This window comes from Bombus bifarius, unplaced genomic scaffold (genome assembly GCF_011952205.1).
Source record: "Bombus bifarius isolate JDL3187 unplaced genomic scaffold, Bbif_JDL3187 scf7180000008286, whole genome shotgun sequence".
NCBI classification, from domain to species: Eukaryota; Metazoa; Arthropoda; class Insecta; order Hymenoptera; family Apidae; genus Bombus; species Bombus bifarius.
In genome coordinates this window covers 249,890-267,645 of record NW_022884569.1, presented here as the reverse complement: position 1 = coordinate 267,645, position 17,756 = coordinate 249,890, and the positions used below count along the sequence as shown (strand labels likewise).

Genomic DNA, 17,756 nt, shown 5'->3' with positions numbered 1-17,756 from the left:
ATATGTTCAATATAGTAGAAATATGTACCACAAATCAATTAGGTAATGGATGTAGTTACGGAAAAAACCGAGCTTCGATTAATATTAATCAATTATCGAATATAAGAGGGGCCGTCGTTATTCGTACGTTTTAATTAAATTCAGTTTTATTGCTACAAATTGATCAAATTATTCAGATCCTTATGAAGTTTATACGTATAATAAAACCTCGAATTGCATATTTTTCTGTACACTCCACTGCTCCTATATTTCATCAGATAGCCTTTTCGATTCACGTTCGTCAAAAATATTTCCCCAAGTTATTCTATAAAAATGCATGAATTTAATTGCGCTGCGATCCTCGAATTTTCGTATTTCAATCTTGTTTCCGTTTTAACAAACAAGATAGATCCATATAACACGCTAGGAAGATTTGACGTATTAAAACGAGAAATCACGAATGCAAGAATTTTTTATTATTTTACTCGATCTCCTGAGGTACTTTTTGACGTTGGAAAATATAATTAAACCCGCTCGTCGTTCCATTCTTCAGATTTTCAGAAAGGCAACGAAAGCAGGTCTTACGCTTTTCCAGCATTATCCACAAACCGCAGCTGCCAGGATATTCAAAGAACGTAGCTGTGGAACCCTTCTCTAGTAGAATAGAAATTTGGAGATTGGAGGGTCGAGGCATCTGAGAAGACGCGTGGCGCCGAGAAATTCGTTTATTCCGCGTCCGTGCATACACATGACCATGGAGCTTGGCTCCGACGAGATTGACTCCGAGTCGAGATACCAGAAGCTCCGTCGTAGCTGTTCTTTCGACTTTGACTCTCGCTTTTCCGTGATCTGCATATTTTGTCTCTTACCAGTGTCTCGTGCGGTATTTCGCCAAGCTCTCTCATCCTAACGAGATTTTTCTTATTCCTATCATGGCGGGGATAAAAACTCGTGACATCTGGAGATATCGACGTACCAAATGATAGATTTTTCTAGTCGTGCCGGGACTACTCCTTCCTCGATTTCAACGGATGTTCGAGACTTGAATTTCCAAGTTAGAAACGGCCTGTTTATCAGAGTACCGATCATAGCGGAGATCGTAGTCGACATTACGTGGAAATATTCGTACGTGTTACGAATATACGCGATAGAAATTTTGTTAGAAGCCGCCCGTATATCGTAAAAATCGAAGTACGCTTCATTAACATTATGGATAACTATCGATAACGGGATACTGATGCCATACGAGGGTCAACCTACCGACGCACGATACACACAAGGTGTTCATAAAACGTTGTATTTATTGTAGCTAGCCTACGATTATTTATGTAAACTCATATTTTTATAGACTCAATTAAAAAAAAAATGGGACGAATAAAAAATCGCCTCTATTTAATATTGTAAAGAACAATATACTTTATTCGTGTATTTTTACATCTTCAAGTTACACAAATAAATGTAAAAAAATTCCTACTCGTAATTATGATCAGTCGTGTTTAGAACGTTAGCTTCTGAATATTTTTAGAACGCGTTACTTTCATGTAATCTGTTGTTATGTAAAGTTAATCTGTTGCGCAACGGGATTATTCGACTTTTAAACGGTTAAGAATCCAACATTTTCTCGAGCGATCGCACAGAGGAGGAACGCTGGTCGGGGGTTAGAGAGTCGGAGGTGCACGGTCGCGACCAGGAGAATGTCATGGTCGTACTTTAACTCCTGGCCGTCCTTCGGAGTTCCTCCCCTTCGTAGTCGGATATGGTTCCATAGGTAACCTTGGATTTTTTTAATTATCATTGAATCACCGTTAAACACGACACTGTTAGGTGACTCTGAAATTAAGGTACGGCCACTTAAAAGCAAACCCGTAAAGCGACGCCCACGCAGCGGGTACCTGCTATATGCACTTACGCGCGTGCAGGGGCGGATCGAGCGATGTTCGTTCGAACTTTAAAGTCGACGTATTACGAATTTCTCTCTTTTGTCTCTGAACGTCGCGTCGTTCCAATACCCTTTAAACACTCGAAGCATCAAGGTGAAAAAAATGTTCTCTTTCTAAAGATATACTCTCTAAATAGAAAGCCTGGAGGGAAAAATCAAAAGGCTTCGGTTCCCGCAGCTGCTCCATTTACCTTTCATGGGCGTTTATCCCCTTCTTCTTCTTCTTCTTCTTCTTCGAATGGGTTCAAACTTCCGATAGTCGGTTCAATGGCGAACACGTCGAGCGCTAATTGTTGCCCCCAGCGTCACGAAAGTCGCCGGTATTTCGCGTGCCGCTTCTCCATCCTCTTTGGTCGATTGGAAGGAAGAAAAGGTCGATCGGCTCGTCGTCTGGCGGAGAGGAGATACGGCCCTGAATGCGCTGCACACAGGGTGGCCAGACAGAAAAATGGCAAAAGCACTCCCCACCGATGACTGCCACGAATAAGGGCCACATAAAGACGGGTCGTAAAACTATGATTTACGGCTTGTCATTGATGCGTTTGCTGTCCGTCCATCCGTACGATCCTTCTCCCTCGGTTCATCATCGTCTCCCTTCGTGTTCCCTCTTATTATTTTTCTTGTATCTCGTCGTTCCTTTTGTTCCTCGACCGCGTCTCCTGCGAGAGGATAGCCCGTTCGAGAGGCGATAATCGATTAGCCGGTTGGAAAAAGCGGTAGCGTATCAGTATCGTTCTGACCAGCGTACGATATATGGAATAAAATATCACTAGAGGAGGGGAAAAATGAAAGGGAGAAGCTGTGTGTATTGTGGGAAAGCAGGAATTATCGTAGCAACGTATTGCCTTTGTATAGTCTTCTTAAAATATACACCGGGGTTCATAAGTCACGGACCATTTATTAATCTATCAATCTTAAACGTAACTCTTGTTTAAATAGATCAAATCTTCCATTTCTTTCTTTTTATTTCTTCTTCTCCCTTCTATCTTTTTTTTCTTTTTCTTGCTGGAAAGCAGTTTTAAAATTCGACGCGTTGTTAATCGATCTCGTATTAGCGAAATCGCCGTTAAGCGCTTGAAAACGTCATTGTAAATCAGAGTAACGATCTAAATGTCCCATGACTTGCGAACAATAGCGTGGATCAAGACGTTCGTTCCTTCCTCTTTGTACTCGCATCTCTTATTCCCCGTAATAATTCTTGCAGAAACAAATCGTCATATTTTACATTTGTCTTATTGCAAACCATATCAACGTAATTATTAACCCTGAGGATCACGTGACATTAGCAAGAAACGAAGCGGATTTACGTCCCCCTCTTAGGTATTCGTTCTTTTTCGTACCGTTGGCTGTCCGCAGCCTCGGCACTTTCGAGTGGGGGAGAACCAGGAGACTGGAAGAAGAAAATCCCTTCGTCAGTGGAATATTAACGCCTAAGGATGAGTGTTTTTCTGGTCGGGCGCGAAGGATGCGACCTTGCGGCGTTTCCACTTCGTCTTGGCTTCGTTGGCTATTGTCCTCGAAGCGTAAGCATTGTGTATACGATGCGGTCAGTGGGTTATTTAAAGTTTTAACGCAGCCCAGCCTGCCGGCAACATGCTTACGTTTAATGGCGTCTGCGGTTTCCCATCAAACTTCTCCCCCGTACCACCTGACATATTGCGCTCGCTCTCTTTGCAATTCGCAAACACCGTACTGTCGCCTATCTTGGAACTCCACCGTTCTTACGAAAATTTGTCGTCGTTTGAACGGAAGAAGACAGGGATCGCTAAATCCTAATGAAGTTCTTCAACGAATTCAACGATTAAAAAATATTAACTGTTAAATGTTCCGATTACAAATAACCATGATAAACGGTGAACGTTTGTTTGGTTATTGATAACCAGTATCAGCGCCGGAAACCGTATTTGTTTACCGCAATAATCATTATCGATGAGAGGATTTTTTTCGATCGTGAATTTCCATTATCGATGATAACATCTTTTTCTTTTGTTTCCGATAATTCCGTCATCGATAACGATTATCGGAAAGCAACAAAATGTTGATCATTTATAACGGTTATTCCGTATCAAAATCATTTAAACCGGCCCACTAATTCTTCTACTATAATCTTTTTAATTAGTACCATAATGTAACTTTCGAAGAATTACCGGTGCTAAACTGATACTCGTGAAACAAGCACGCGAGAAATTGGCAAATCGAATAATAGCAGTCGCGTGGAACGATCGGTTACCGGCGAAACAGCCAGCCACGAGTGTTAATCTTGTTCGCGGGAGGTTGACGATGATACACGCAACGGCTATACCTGGACGTTTATGCTTGTTGGAAAGTTCGAAGTGAAAGTGGCCGAGCCGCGTTGCTCGTTAGCGCGTAAGTTATTAGCTGACCGATAGTTAACCCCCGAGATCGAAGGTCGAATTGTAAAACGGTCAGCCGTGTTATCGCGTCGATGCCGAAGAAACGCGTGAAAACGCGCGAGCAACGCGAACGCCCATCCTTTCTGCGTAATCGATTCGACGCGTGTATCCCGTCGAATCTCTTTAATAAAGAATTCTGCCGAGCTTCGCAAGATTCTTCGTCGAAATGAAATTTCCGCAAAAATGTTACGGAGTCGACCGAGCGAACGAGCAGAGTATCAACGGCCACGGATCGCGAGATATAAAAGGCTTTTACGATGTTTAAAAAATCGTCGCGGCATCTCGGCGCCGTTTCTTTATTTCTATCGCAGTAATCTTATCCGCCTTTACCGTTACTCGATGTAGTCATAAAGAACGGACCCTCGCCGTTTTAATTTCTTCATCTGCTTTTTCCTTATTTCTACCTGCCTCTCTTGCTGCTTCCTTGAGATGTCTCTTCGATTAAACGGACGACATGGTGATTTCGCGATATCCCACGGTAACGGCACAATCGGGTCGATTAATGCTGGAAAAGAAGCAAAAAGAAAAACTGGTCGCAGTAAAGAACGAGGTAGTGAACTCGAGTCTCTTTTTTCTGTTTCAGATGTGAACCTGTGAAGGTGGAATCCTCGAGAAGCGCGAGGTCCTCGCAATGGAGGCGGGACCGAAGCAACAGCAACAACAGCAGCAGTCGCAACAGCAGCAACAACAACAGCAGCAGCAACAGCAACAGCAAAATTCGTCAGCTGCTGGCACGGGACAAACGTCGAGCCAGGCCACGAGTCCGCAAGGCAGCCAGGCTCAAGGCCAAACTCAAGGTCAACAGAATCAAGATGCGGCTGCAGTCGCAGCTGCCACTGCGGAGGCCGGTCCGGTGGAGGAGGGAGTGCTCCTCGCCAGGGTGCACGTCCCGGAACTTTACGTCAGCAAGTGTCTTCAGTTCCCGAGGGATCAGCTCGTCTGGGACGTGAAGCAGCAATGCCTGGCATCCTTGCCCAAGGTAAGACGATATTCTCTGCCTCCGCGTTGTCCGATTCTCTCTTCCGAGTGACTGACTACCTCTCTCACGCGAGAATCCATTAGCGAAGATCCTTGAAGACGAACTGGAAGAGTCGGGACCCCGACGGATATCGTGTAGCTTTCTGCGATTCGTTCGCGTCGATCGGTCAATTAACGGTCTCAAATTGCATTATCCTCGCCACTCATGGCGCCAAGGCATTAATCGCGAGTCATCAGGAGCCGTTGGCGTTCCGTTAAAAATCATAATCGTCCTTGTACTTGTCGATGATCGCGGGGTTGAACGCGTTTACCATCCATTACCGTCGATCTCTATCGAGCGCGGCTCGTTGCATCGTACGGCGTTGAATCGTCGGTTGTACGTGAGATCGCGAGCTCCCCCGCTCTATCAAGAACTCGGTGTCGGGTGGTTTTTCTTGAAAAAAAAAAAGAAGAAAAGAAAAGAAAGTACGCACTGCGTTACGGACCGCAGACTGCTACTTTGTATGTTGATCTCGGTAAATTGCAGGGGACTCTCGAACGGTCGCGTCTTGGTGTATTCGAGCGAGAGTTCTTCGGGCAAGACTGGACCGGGCTTCCTGACTCTTCTCTCTCTTTTTTCATTGGTAGTCGTAGCCGGAGCCCTCGGAAAGTCACGAAGCACACGCAGGATTAAGAGATCTCGAGGGGATCGCTACCGTGCGCCCCTCGAACGTCTCACTTTATTTATCGAGATATTCGTTGCTCGGGAACGAGTAACGATGCACCAGCCGGGCAAATGCAAATCGGCGCCGTACCTGCGCTGTGTTTCGCGGCGATGTCCGGCTCCGAAGAATTTCGCGATCGCACAAAAGAGGTACTACATAAGTTACTAGCCGCACCGCCACTGACAAGAAACAGACACGAACACGTGCCGCTACTCCTAAACAAAATAGGAGCTAGAAAATACCGATCTCTGTGTGGCTTCTTCTGCTTCGTGTGTCAAACCATCACGCTCTTTCATACCGTGTCTCTTCCCTTCCCACCTTCTCTTCTCTCCTTGCATTCTGTCCATTTTTGTAGCCGTGTTTTTCCCTCGGCCGTCTCCTCGTACGTCGCGCAAGGAATTTTCACACGTGTAGTCTTTCTATCCTGCCTTCCGCGACGGAGGCGCGGCGTGACAACTCCCATCTTTACGCGACTCTCGTTACGCGACTTCCATCTTTCACCTATCCTCGGAAAACTTGTCTCTCTTTGTTTGTCTTTTCGTTTCTCTCTCCCTCGCTGCGAACGTTCGCTGCATAAAGTCGCAGTCCCAGACCAAGACAATTGGTTCGTCGATGTGTAAAACTGTACGCGTTAAAGTTACTCGTCGAGACCCACCTTCGACTAACGTTCCAACTTTGTCCGCTTAACGAATCACTTGCCACCCCCTGGACATCCTGTGCTCGATCTTCCGCTTCGGACCAGCCCATAGCAGACCTTGTTTCTCGGAACGAGTTCGATGACGAATATTCATAAGACGAAAATGAGGGGGGAGGGGAATATTCGCATTATTCGTACGGGAATAAACGCGTACTCCCATAGCGAACGTGCACGTATCGCTGCAATGGATACGTTCACCTGCATTCCACGCGGAGTTTCGCTTTTATTGATAATTGGCTATCTTGTTAATGGACCAATGCTCGACTCGATCGACCACCGTCTATTACCTTCGCTTCTCGCGACGTACCAAGAGAGAAAATGTACCGTTTGCGAGCGTAGCGTATTGTTCGAATTTTTCAGGCCGATCTATCCGTGGATTTATGGAGCGCGGTGGAAACGTTAATAGTCATCGAACGTGTTCCGAAGGATTCTCGCGGCAGGACCACACGAATATATACACATACACGTACCACAGATATACTGTGCGCATTGTACTTTCAAGATACACGCAATGGATACGCGAATAATATACATATATGTATATCATGTATGGGAGTAAAATATAATACGTATATTATATTTTATGAGATGTGGTTTATTAAATATACAAATATATATATATATAAGGTGTCCCAGATATCCTTGATCAAACTCCTTCAGTATATTCTGTCAACGTGAGTAAGAAAAAGAAAATGAATAGGTCAACACAAAAAAAAAGATCGAAGAAAGCTTCTGAAGACAATAAATTTGATCTCTTACCACTGTGAAAGTCCTCTACGTATTATCAGAAATGGTAAATTTTTTTAAATACCGTTCACCCACCTAATGATCACACTGATTACAAAACAATGCATTTATATCTACAATTTCTTTCTTATTTGTACTTGTGCAGAACGTACTAATAGCGTTTGTCTGGGAAAACTTGAAACACCGTGTATTTTACGTTTTATATGTAAATAAAGAGGGATATATATATATATATATGTATGTATGTATGTACGTATGTATGTATGTATGTATGTAAGTATGTATATATAGTTATTACTAATTAGTAATTATGCACAGCGACACGCGAGTGTCCATCGATTAATCGTGTATATTTTTCTGACCTGTGGCGTTGTTGTTGTTGTTGTTGTTTTTGCTTTTGCCTCACTTGCACGGGGCGTGCGAATACACTACACCCGCCACCACCGAACCACCACCGAACCACCACCAACCACCACTTCACCTGTGCTATCGTCTTGTTGGGGCCCGCCTCTTCGAACGCACCCCCGTACGCGAATCGACCGACAATATCGAAAATATACAAAAATCGCGCCCTCGGGCCCGACCTTCACCCTCCACCTCCGGTGTGTTGCGTCGCGGATATACCACCGCTTCTCCACCCCTTTCGAGCGCCTCGCAGGTGGCCACTTGGTACAGGGTACGTCTTCACTATTACTAATAGCATGCATCCAACCCCCTATGCAACTACTTATACCAAACACCCCGATAAAACCCGCCGCCTCTTCTTTATACCGATTTGTCGTCCCGTTTCTTCTTTCGTTGTTTCAGTTTTCTTCGCCGTGGTGAAAAAGAAAAGAAAGAAAAGAACGAACAGAAAGAGAAGCGAACCTTTCACATTCAGACTTTCGTGCATGGCGAAACGAAACACGGTTCGACGAACTATCCCCGTTAGGTTTAGCGTGTTCCTCGGAACCCCACGTTTTAAAAACATATTGTAAATTTTACGGAGTCGATTTATATTTCCGGCTATCCTCTCGAGTGAGAACGAAAAAAACGGCGAGTTTCTTTACGACGAGAAAGACGAGGAAAGTTTACAGATGCATACGTAAGTGCATCCTTTGTCTCTGCGCTCTGCCTTTGGAACACAGTCTCGCGTTCTGCAAAATTCGGCGGTTCGTAAAAAGTTAATTTATAAAGCTCATGGCATTTGCATATCTGTGTGCTCTTTCTGTAGAAAGCGAAGTAGTACAATTTCTTGGGGTCAATTTCACGTTAAGGACTGTCCGGTAAAAAGAATTTATCGTTAATGAGAATTTTTTAACGATTTTGCAACGCGGCCCTCTGATAGTTCTCGGCACCCTGACTCCGGTTTCAGAGAGGAAACGTGGCATCGCGTCACTTGCCACCCCAAGTCTCGTTAACGTAGGATCACCCCTCGTTGTACGCGACTTTTCTCTCGTTCCTTTGCGTCGCGAGCTCGCTACGCGCACCGACCAGACGAAGAAGAACGATGCTTGGAAGAGCAGGCAAGGGGTGGAGGGTAGTCTCGAGATAGTCTCGGGCTCGATTCGCTTTTCGCTACCTTTCCTTCTTCGATCGCCACGTATAGAAGATCCGAGGGGAAGTTTCGTCGAGTCAAATTTCGTCGATTCGATGGAAAAGCGAATTCGCTGTATTTTCATTCGGAAGACTCTCATTGAAAGAACTTTTATTTGAAAAACCTTTATGCGATAGACATCCTTCGATACCGCGGCGTATCGTACAGTATAAACGTATTGGCTGATTAAAGGATCGAGAAACGTTTGCAAACAGACGTATAGCGTGTAGAGCAAAATGCACGAAGAGAGATACGTGTCGTTTTACGACGAGAGGGACGCGCGAGCTACGCGATCGATCGATTCGCGAGGAACGAGGACGAACGCTTTAATTAACCGTGGAGACCCGCTCGAATCGATGATTCCGTCCTTACGACGCGCGACCGTAGACCACGAGCTATTTCGAGCTCGATTTGCATGTACTTATAGCAGCTCCTGCCTTTCAGCGCTAAAGTATCATAGAATGTAAGTGCATGTATCGGTTAAGCGTACATAGCTCTTTACTGTTACTGACCCGTGGTTCACGTTCAAGGATGATGCGATACAGTCTCAAGGTCGTGCAATTGTACCTACGCAGTTACCTTTCAGCGGGCTTATCCACCTATCGTCGATTTATTGTCGTTATGACTGTTTCTTTCAAATCTCTCGCGCAATTTCGACCTCGGAGAATTTGGACTCGTCATCGGAACGAACCTCTTTGTTTCGAGATAACGAAAACGAGTGAACGATAACGTAACTTGCTTTCGAATGCTCTTCGACTTCCTTAACTCCGTGGAAAGTATGCAACGGTCGATAAGCTCGAAGGAAGCGACTCATCGTGGCTTTTCAGGGAAAAAATGTCGATTTCGTAGAACGGTTGAACGCCAAGAAGATTTCGTGCTTCGTCGAAAGCATGACGCCACGCTGGACGATGACTTTCGTTTTCACCTAAGCGTCTCGGAAGAGATCGTTCGGCTCACGGATCGTGTGTCGCGCGACGAATCGATCTCTGCCTGGGCAATTTGCGATTTTCCGACAGAGATCGACGACTAGATCCGTTTGCTGGCGTATCCAGATGGTTGCATGGAGCTTTCTTTACCCGAGACGCAGGCGTTACGCGAGATTACGCAACGCGAGTCGAGTTCTCGCGAGGGAAAGCGGCACGCCGCTTGTCTTCGAGAATTAAATATCAAAAGTCATCGAACGTTATAGAGAAACGAAGCTTATCGGATCCGATTTGTCTCCCTCGAATCCTCGCCGCGACGGAAACGAGTTTCGCGAGCCTACGACGTATCATTGCGGTGTTTCTCGCGTCTTTTCGCGTTTGATCTAATCTGCTGTCGAATGAGATCACCTTCCGACCATCGCGTTGTATCATACGTATGTTTGTCTTACGCTTATCGACGAAATAATCCAATTCGAAGAAAGAAAGAAATTGCAATTCACGACTGCACTACCTGCCATAAGTATGAAATCAAACTGAGCAACTGTATCGAGTTTAGATCGTCCTGCTTCCGCAAAATTAAACGATGATTTTGACTAGTAATATACGATATGAAATTATAGAGTTATAGCAAAGCAACAAGAGAATAAAGCAGTGGAAAGTATCGAATATCTGTATCAAATGGCACATTTCGTCCAAGTGCCATAAAGTATTTGTGCCTCTCGGAAGATCAACCGATCAACTGCAAATTTCTGGAAACTCCCAATTCGTAATTCAAGTACGTACTTCAGTATCTATACAAAATTAGTATTCAACGTATCAGAGAGCAAGCGACTGATCTTCGAATATTTATTTATCAGAAGATCATAATCGCAAATTTGAAGGTAAATTTAAAGAAAACAATACTGTGATCGTCAAGTTTCCTCGCATTACAATTTACGAACTCGATGCACATGGCCTCTAAGCGGGAAATTACGCCTGTTTCGTACAACCTTGCCGAAAAGATTGATTTAATCGGGGAAACAGGTGACACACGATTTTCATTCCGTGTCACTGGATGGCAGATGGCAGATAGCATTGAAAAATCAGTCGCTCGAACCGATTCGCTGAAAACACGAACGCGTGAAAAATGATCGACGCTAACAAGTGGAAATGGACGAGTGCGATCATGGGTAACTCGGTGTTATCGATGACAAGCGTACGAGCGACTAAAGGTGCGAACAGAACGCCTACAGGTGATTCACTTTCGTAGCCCCGTGAATTTTCACCAACGCGTCCTAGTGATTAGCGGCGTCGACGACGACTAATCGATTTTTCTCGCTGGCACGCGGAAAAAGAGGCGCGTCAGCTTCTGGGAACAACGAACGCCACGCCGCAAGAAATTCCGTGAAATCTCTCCGTGGTATTTTTCCCTAACCTACCGTGAACGTACGTTAATTGACAGAGAAAAAGCTCATTTGCATAAAGCTGTAGAGTCGACAGACTGTTTCAATAGAACGAATGAACAGAAAGAAGTAATCAGATTTTACCCATGTACGTGATGTTAACGCAACATTTCATTTACAATTTTCTTCGATCAATCTGCGTCATCGAATTCTGTTTTTCAGCCTCGTAACCACGAAAGACAGTTTCGAGGATTCGTTGAATATTTCTCACGACGCTGTTTCTTCCATCCAGATTTTACGATCTTACGAAATTTCAAGAAACTGATGTATTTATAACGTTACGACGAACCATAGCTTGCTCCTTAATGCGAGTTAATTAGCAACGCGTGATAAGAGTTCGCTGAATACTTTTGTCACCCTGTTATCTTTTCCGTCTAGATCTCGCAAAATTTAAAGAAATTTAAAGAAATTGGTATTATACGTTCATAACTTATAATATTATGACGAACAATTGCTTGGTCCTTAACGAGATAATTAGTCAGCACGCGACAATGGTTATAACGAGATATCGTCCTTCTATTGTCTGGATATCGATGTCACGGTGTCCTTATCGTCGCGGAGTGCCATGTGGAGGGATCGATCGCTCGATTGTGACCAAGTATCGAGATAACACCGTACCGGAACCGGTGACCGCACATTACGGGCTGTATCGATGCGGCGACGTATGTACCGCAGGTATCCGACGTGGGGATCTCGCCTCGGATAAATTCATCGCAACGCTACGGGTTCCGCGGTCCTCCGGGGCCACGGATACATCCTCGTGGGCGTTAGATCATTGTGATTCGCGATCCAAGACCTGGATCATCCTTCACTTCCGATAGGATCGTCCCTTCCCTCTGTTTCTCGCGCGGTTCCCTCTGGGCTATTTCTTTCTCGCTCTCCACGCTTCTTCTCCTTACGTACGCTATCGTCCGCAAGTATTTAGACGCCTGATGCAATTGCGATGAAAAAGCTGATAGTTTTATTATACCTCTGTCATTACGATTGGAAAAAGTTTCTCTGTCTGTTGCTATAAGCGCGATCAAATGCCTCGCTAAATTGAAATTGAAATTGAGGATATACAACTGCTTCGCTTAAGAGTTTCGTGTTTATTTCTAAAGATCAGCTGACAGTTTTTAAAGTCTGTATATCAGGATAGGATTATTCGAATCGCCTAAGCTTCGACGTTTAAACATGAAATCTCCAACTTTGAACAGAGCGATCGTACTCGTCGCAAGCGTGTGCTCGATATTTTTATTATAAATCTTTTTAACTTCGAACACGCGTGACCTGTAGCGAATTTCTCCCTTTTCCCTGTGGTTGACGAGGCAACAGGACAATACAAATTTCGAAAAAGCGACGTTTCATACGCATCGACCAAATGCAAACAACTGTACTTAGAAACCTTATAAACGCGCACGCGAACAGCGTGTGTGGTAATACGTGATAAATAGCGAGAATGGAAGCGGAGATTTTCGAAACGAAGAGCAATTTTGCGGGCAGCAGAAACGGCGTAGATCTCTCGATCTTTCGATCCTCCGGCTCGAGAAAAATGGTGTATCAGATCGCGATATCTTTCAGCGCACGAGGATCGAGCGAGATGCGATCAGACGTATCGTAAGTTTTCGTACGCGGCTCCGTGTAATTGAATGAAGGGCACGGTGGATCGTGACCGGTCCGTGAGATAACTCGAAGACCAGTGACCTCGAAACCACGACGAGAACTCGAATGTTACGAAAGTAACAACGCTAAAGACTCTCGTCAATGTCGAACACCTCTTTCGATTTCTTCGAATCGTTAAATCGCCAAAATTACTCCAGCTGCAACCTCGAACCAAAGAAACAACCGTGCGACCGGAGAAACCGTTCATCGACTCGGCGAATTACGCAACGATTCGATCGAACGACCCGAAATGAGGAAGAGAACAAAAAATGAGAGAGAAAGAAGAAAGAACGGTCGGTGAATACACGCGGCGATCGGTGTTCCCGTTCGAGAAACGTTTCCCGATCGATTTGCAGCAATGAATACCATCTAGTCCGGCAAGTGGTTTATCGAACGATTCCGCGAACGAGATCGAAGCGCGATCGGTACGCGGCTCGCACGTGCGTGTACTTGCATGCGTGGAAAACGATGATGACACGAGACGAAAGACAGTCTCGTCGTGGCGAACGAGGGTTAGGACTTGTGTCCACGGCGCGTCGACCAGAAAAGAAAAGCGAAAAAGACAGAGGGAAAGAGAGAAAGGGAAGAAGAAACGGGCGCCTCGTGACTTGGATGTCAGAGGATCAACAAATCCTGCCGCCGTAGACGCGGAACAAATACACGCGAGTTGTTGATCGCGTACGATCGAGTCGAGCTATTTATACCGAGGCTCGTCCACTCGTCCAAGGGAGTAGATCGAATGGAGATCGATGGGCTAGCTTTTCAGAAGTGGAAGACAACTGCGCGCTATGGCGTGCACGGTGCCCGCGAATCGAACAACAGACACGTCGGCCAACTCGATCCTCCTCCTCTTCCTCCTCGTGGCGTTCTTGCGAAACAAACGCCAACAACGAACGAAACTTGCCTTTCGAGAGAAACGAGAAGGAATTCCGGAGGCACGCGAATCCCGCCAGGAAATTGCTTGAAATATTTAATCGGTACCATTGTTAGCCTAGATACACGTAGGTTGTTTCCTCGACGGCTGGTTCTTCAGCCTCGTCGCGTATCCCCTCGAAATCTATCTACTCGTTCTCTCGCTTCTCGTAGCTGCGTTTAAGGGCAATCGTGGAACGAACGTAGCCGGATATTAATCTAACGTTTTAAGCCAGTAATTACGTTCGGGAAGCTGCGCTGTTCTGATTCCACGTTTCTTCGTTCGGAAGTAATGCGATGAAAGAGTTGCCGCAGCCGGGTATTGTCTTAACTGAAACGCAAGTGGAGGAACTCCGGCTCGGAGACGTTTTTGCGGTGTCGTTGTCTTTAGAGAAAATCTGTGTAGGTGGGAGCTATTGTACGTGCGGATCGTAGATATAACATGGTCGTAAAATTGGCAGAAAAGTAACTAGAATCTTGGCGTTTCTAGTGTGAAATACTCGAAGGAGAAAAGAATTCCAATCTTTTTAGATATAACGTCAACTTGGAATTGTTTCGCCCAAGGGAAATTATTGTTGTCTTTCCCAAGAGAAATTATTATTATTTCGCCGACTTACTAACTTGCAGCGAATTTGAATACGCATGAACTTTGAATACAGCGCAAGAAAATAATCGCAGATGACTATATACGTACGCCTCGACTGCCTGCAATTTATAGGAATTCTCAAATCAAATTACAAACCATAGAAGCAAAATTCGACGGCAAAACCGTCCACTTGATACAACTAACTTTCTCAGTCGGAGATCTAAATTGCTTCGAAACTTACACAATCCTAGGTGCGGCAACCTCGATGAATCTCCTCCTAAAGCTCCAATTTACCACTCTATATCGTTTCTACTCAGTACACACGCTTTTATTCTATGCACGAGGAAAAACGGTCTCCGCTGCCACTATTTAAATACCAACATCTACCCTCAGCGTGCATGCATATACATATACAAGAGAGCAGGGCCTGTGTCGAGTCGAGTCGAGTCAACTGGAGAGATCGGCTCGAAGCAGAAGGAGCATCTTTACAAATGGTTTCGGAGATAGGAGTTTTTTCAGTGAGCCAGTTCGGACCGTGCACGTAAGTTCGTCCACTTTACTCGTTGGGACGCGAGCGTGGAGCAGTAGCCAGCAACTGCAGCAGCCTTTTACCCGGGGCTCTCCAAGTGCAATCTCGTATTCATGAATTCCTTGTACGTAGCCCCTCTACCTTCTTCCACCTCCGCCTTCTTTCTCCGCCCGCGCTCCTTGCCTCTTCTTGCCCCTCTGCACCCTTTGCCATATCTTCTCTGTCTCTCTCTCTCTCTCTCTCTCTCTCTCTCTCTCTCTCTCTCTCTCTCTCTCTCAATGTCTTGCCCTTCCGCCTCTCTAACAATCCCATACGCGTCGCTCTCCAGAGCCGAGGGACTAAGAAAATCGTTGGACGCTCCGCGCTCCTTCCTGCCAGAGACTGAAAAACAGACGCAAGATAGCAACCAGCGTGGAAATCGTTTCCGCTGGAAAGTCGCAAGCACAGCCACGAATTTACGAGGTCTTTACGCGGCTTGTATTAGAGCCGGCGTGTCGAGAATTTGTCAGGCTTGTCGTTTCGTACAATTGGATAGCTATAGATAAAGCTGTTAGGCTTTGTTTCTTTGCTCAGGTATATACAGGTTCGTGAGAGTATTCGAACATCCGTAGACTTTTTATGAACCTTTCACGAACATATTACGCGTCTCGTACGGAACATTTTAAATTTTTATTGGCGCTATTGCGAGACCCGTGGTCGTATTGGTAGAGCTTGAAATCTGGAAATACGTACAGCAGTGGGAGACAAAAGCGAAGATACGAAATTTTCTCGCTCTTACGCGTACGTTGTATAAATTAACAATTTATTCAGAACGTGCACAGTATATAGGGGAATATAAATTAACATTAAAAAGATATAGGTAAATCTAGGTAGATAAGTCAATATTATAGGAATCTCATTTTTGTAAGGTGTATGATTTTTAATACTCACTGTATTGAGAACAATACTACGAGATATTTGGTAGAAGCGTATACTTCGCAGAGATCACAAAGATATTTAAACGATCCGTTATCCATAGTTGGACACTTGTTTCGCTTAAAAAATTCATTTTAGAGTTATTTTTCCACTTTCGCCTGTAATGAAAAACTATCATCTCGAATCTTTCATCAAACAGAACAGTTTCACTCTCGATGAGAGCCACTGTCGCCCGTGTTCCTCGTTTATCTGAACACGATGGTGACCGTAAACGTCTATGCTGTTCAAGATTCGCGACCATAACAATAATTCCGCTGTTTAACCCCATCGAGTGTTCGACGCGTTCCTCTGTCCTTTTGCTTCTATGATTCTGCCCTTTCCTTGTGTCCCGTGTGTATCTTGGCCGACCTTCGCGTGAAAACCGAACCGCTCACTGCTATTTATCAGCTTTGTCAATTATCGTTAAACGTTCGCAGGAACGCGGAAAGCCAAGCCGAGAGCTTCTCGGACGATCGAACGTTTCTCGTCGTTGCAGATTGCTACTTGCAATCTCTAAATAAATTATATTCGATCTCGAGATCATCGTACGGCTGCTTTAATCATTCAAAGCAATTAATACAATAACGACTTGTGAAATATTGTAGCTGTCCGACTGTTTTTCGTAGTAAGTTCATACGTTGAGCCTACGCTGCGCTATTCTGGCGAGTGAACCGTTCTGCTGAACTCAGCGTTAACCCCTACAATTCTCGTAGCTTAAATTACGATGCAACGTGAAGAATTTCGCTAATTCCTGTCTCTGTTACTACAAAACGCCGTGTTCTATTAATCCTCCAGCCTTGGACGATTTTCATATTTTCTGTACGAAATCGTGGACAAAGTTTGTATCTTCTGAAGATTTATCATAAAGGTCGCACGATAATGGCGTGGTCTGCCGGAATTAGGAGAACGTGATTTCGGCGTGGCAGTAGGGATAAACCTGAAACTGAGAATTCCCCGGGGGAGTAAACTGGAATGTTCATAAACAAAAATGTCGGAACAAAATGTAACACGGTATTAAAAGCGCGGTCGAAGAAAAATTTAATTAAATTATAAAATATCTCATCTATTCATCGTGAACGTTTGAAAACTGAAACGTTTGAGAAAAGCTCAGCTCAGCTATTTTCTCCGTAGATCGGAATGAAAAAAATTTCACGAAGAAGATAGCGACGTGACGCGAGTCCTTAATTGTTCGAAATTAGATAAGAGACTCTAAACTGGATACAAAATTCGGAGTCAGCGAAGAGGCAATTCGATAGATTCCATTTGAAAGATCGCCGAGCCCATCTTTCGTAAAAGCTTCGTGAAAATACGGGAAGCTGGAAGCTCGTTGTATAAAATTAATTACTCGGCTCTTTGATCTTCGTCTGCTGCTATTCACGGTTTTTTAACCTTTTCATTCAACGACCGAGAGAGCTCCGCTTTGGAATCGAGCGAGAATCTACTCGTCCGGTTTTTCACCCGCGTCGAACGTTCGCGGATTTTCTCGCCGCGAGACGAGGAGCGAATGAACGAGCTGTAGATAGTCCACGTGACACATAATCGATACTATTAATTAGGAAGTCTATAAATATCATCGTTGGAGAGGGAATGAATGGAGGAGAGCAGGTTTCTCATCCGGGTCACGGATCTCGATGTCGATTCGTTAAAATGACGAGAAAATGAGAACTATAGTCAGGTCACACACATGGTGAACTTAAATTCTTGGTACAAGCGATGTTCAGGTAGATCACACGAG

General features: G+C 44.8%; 1 protein-coding gene across 6 annotated transcripts in view; it reads left to right on the top strand.

Moving 5' to 3' along the window:
• LOC117212256 (SH3 and multiple ankyrin repeat domains protein 3) overlaps positions 1–17,756 on the top strand; it is a 177,696-nt gene that overhangs the window by 125,821 nt on the left and 34,119 nt on the right. For 4 of the 6 annotated variants that reach the window (XM_033456884.1, XM_033456879.1, XM_033456880.1 and 1 more), the window contains 2 exons: positions 4,916–5,311; positions 8,117–8,134. In XM_033456884.1, the coding sequence (XP_033312775.1) occupies positions 4,964–5,311; positions 8,117–8,134 (366 nt within the window). In that variant the 5' untranslated portion in view covers positions 4,916–4,963. Of the gene's footprint in view, positions 1–4,915; positions 5,312–8,116; positions 8,135–17,756 lie in introns of those variants that run through there. The other 2 variants (XM_033456882.1, XM_033456883.1) reach the window with 2 other exon arrangements.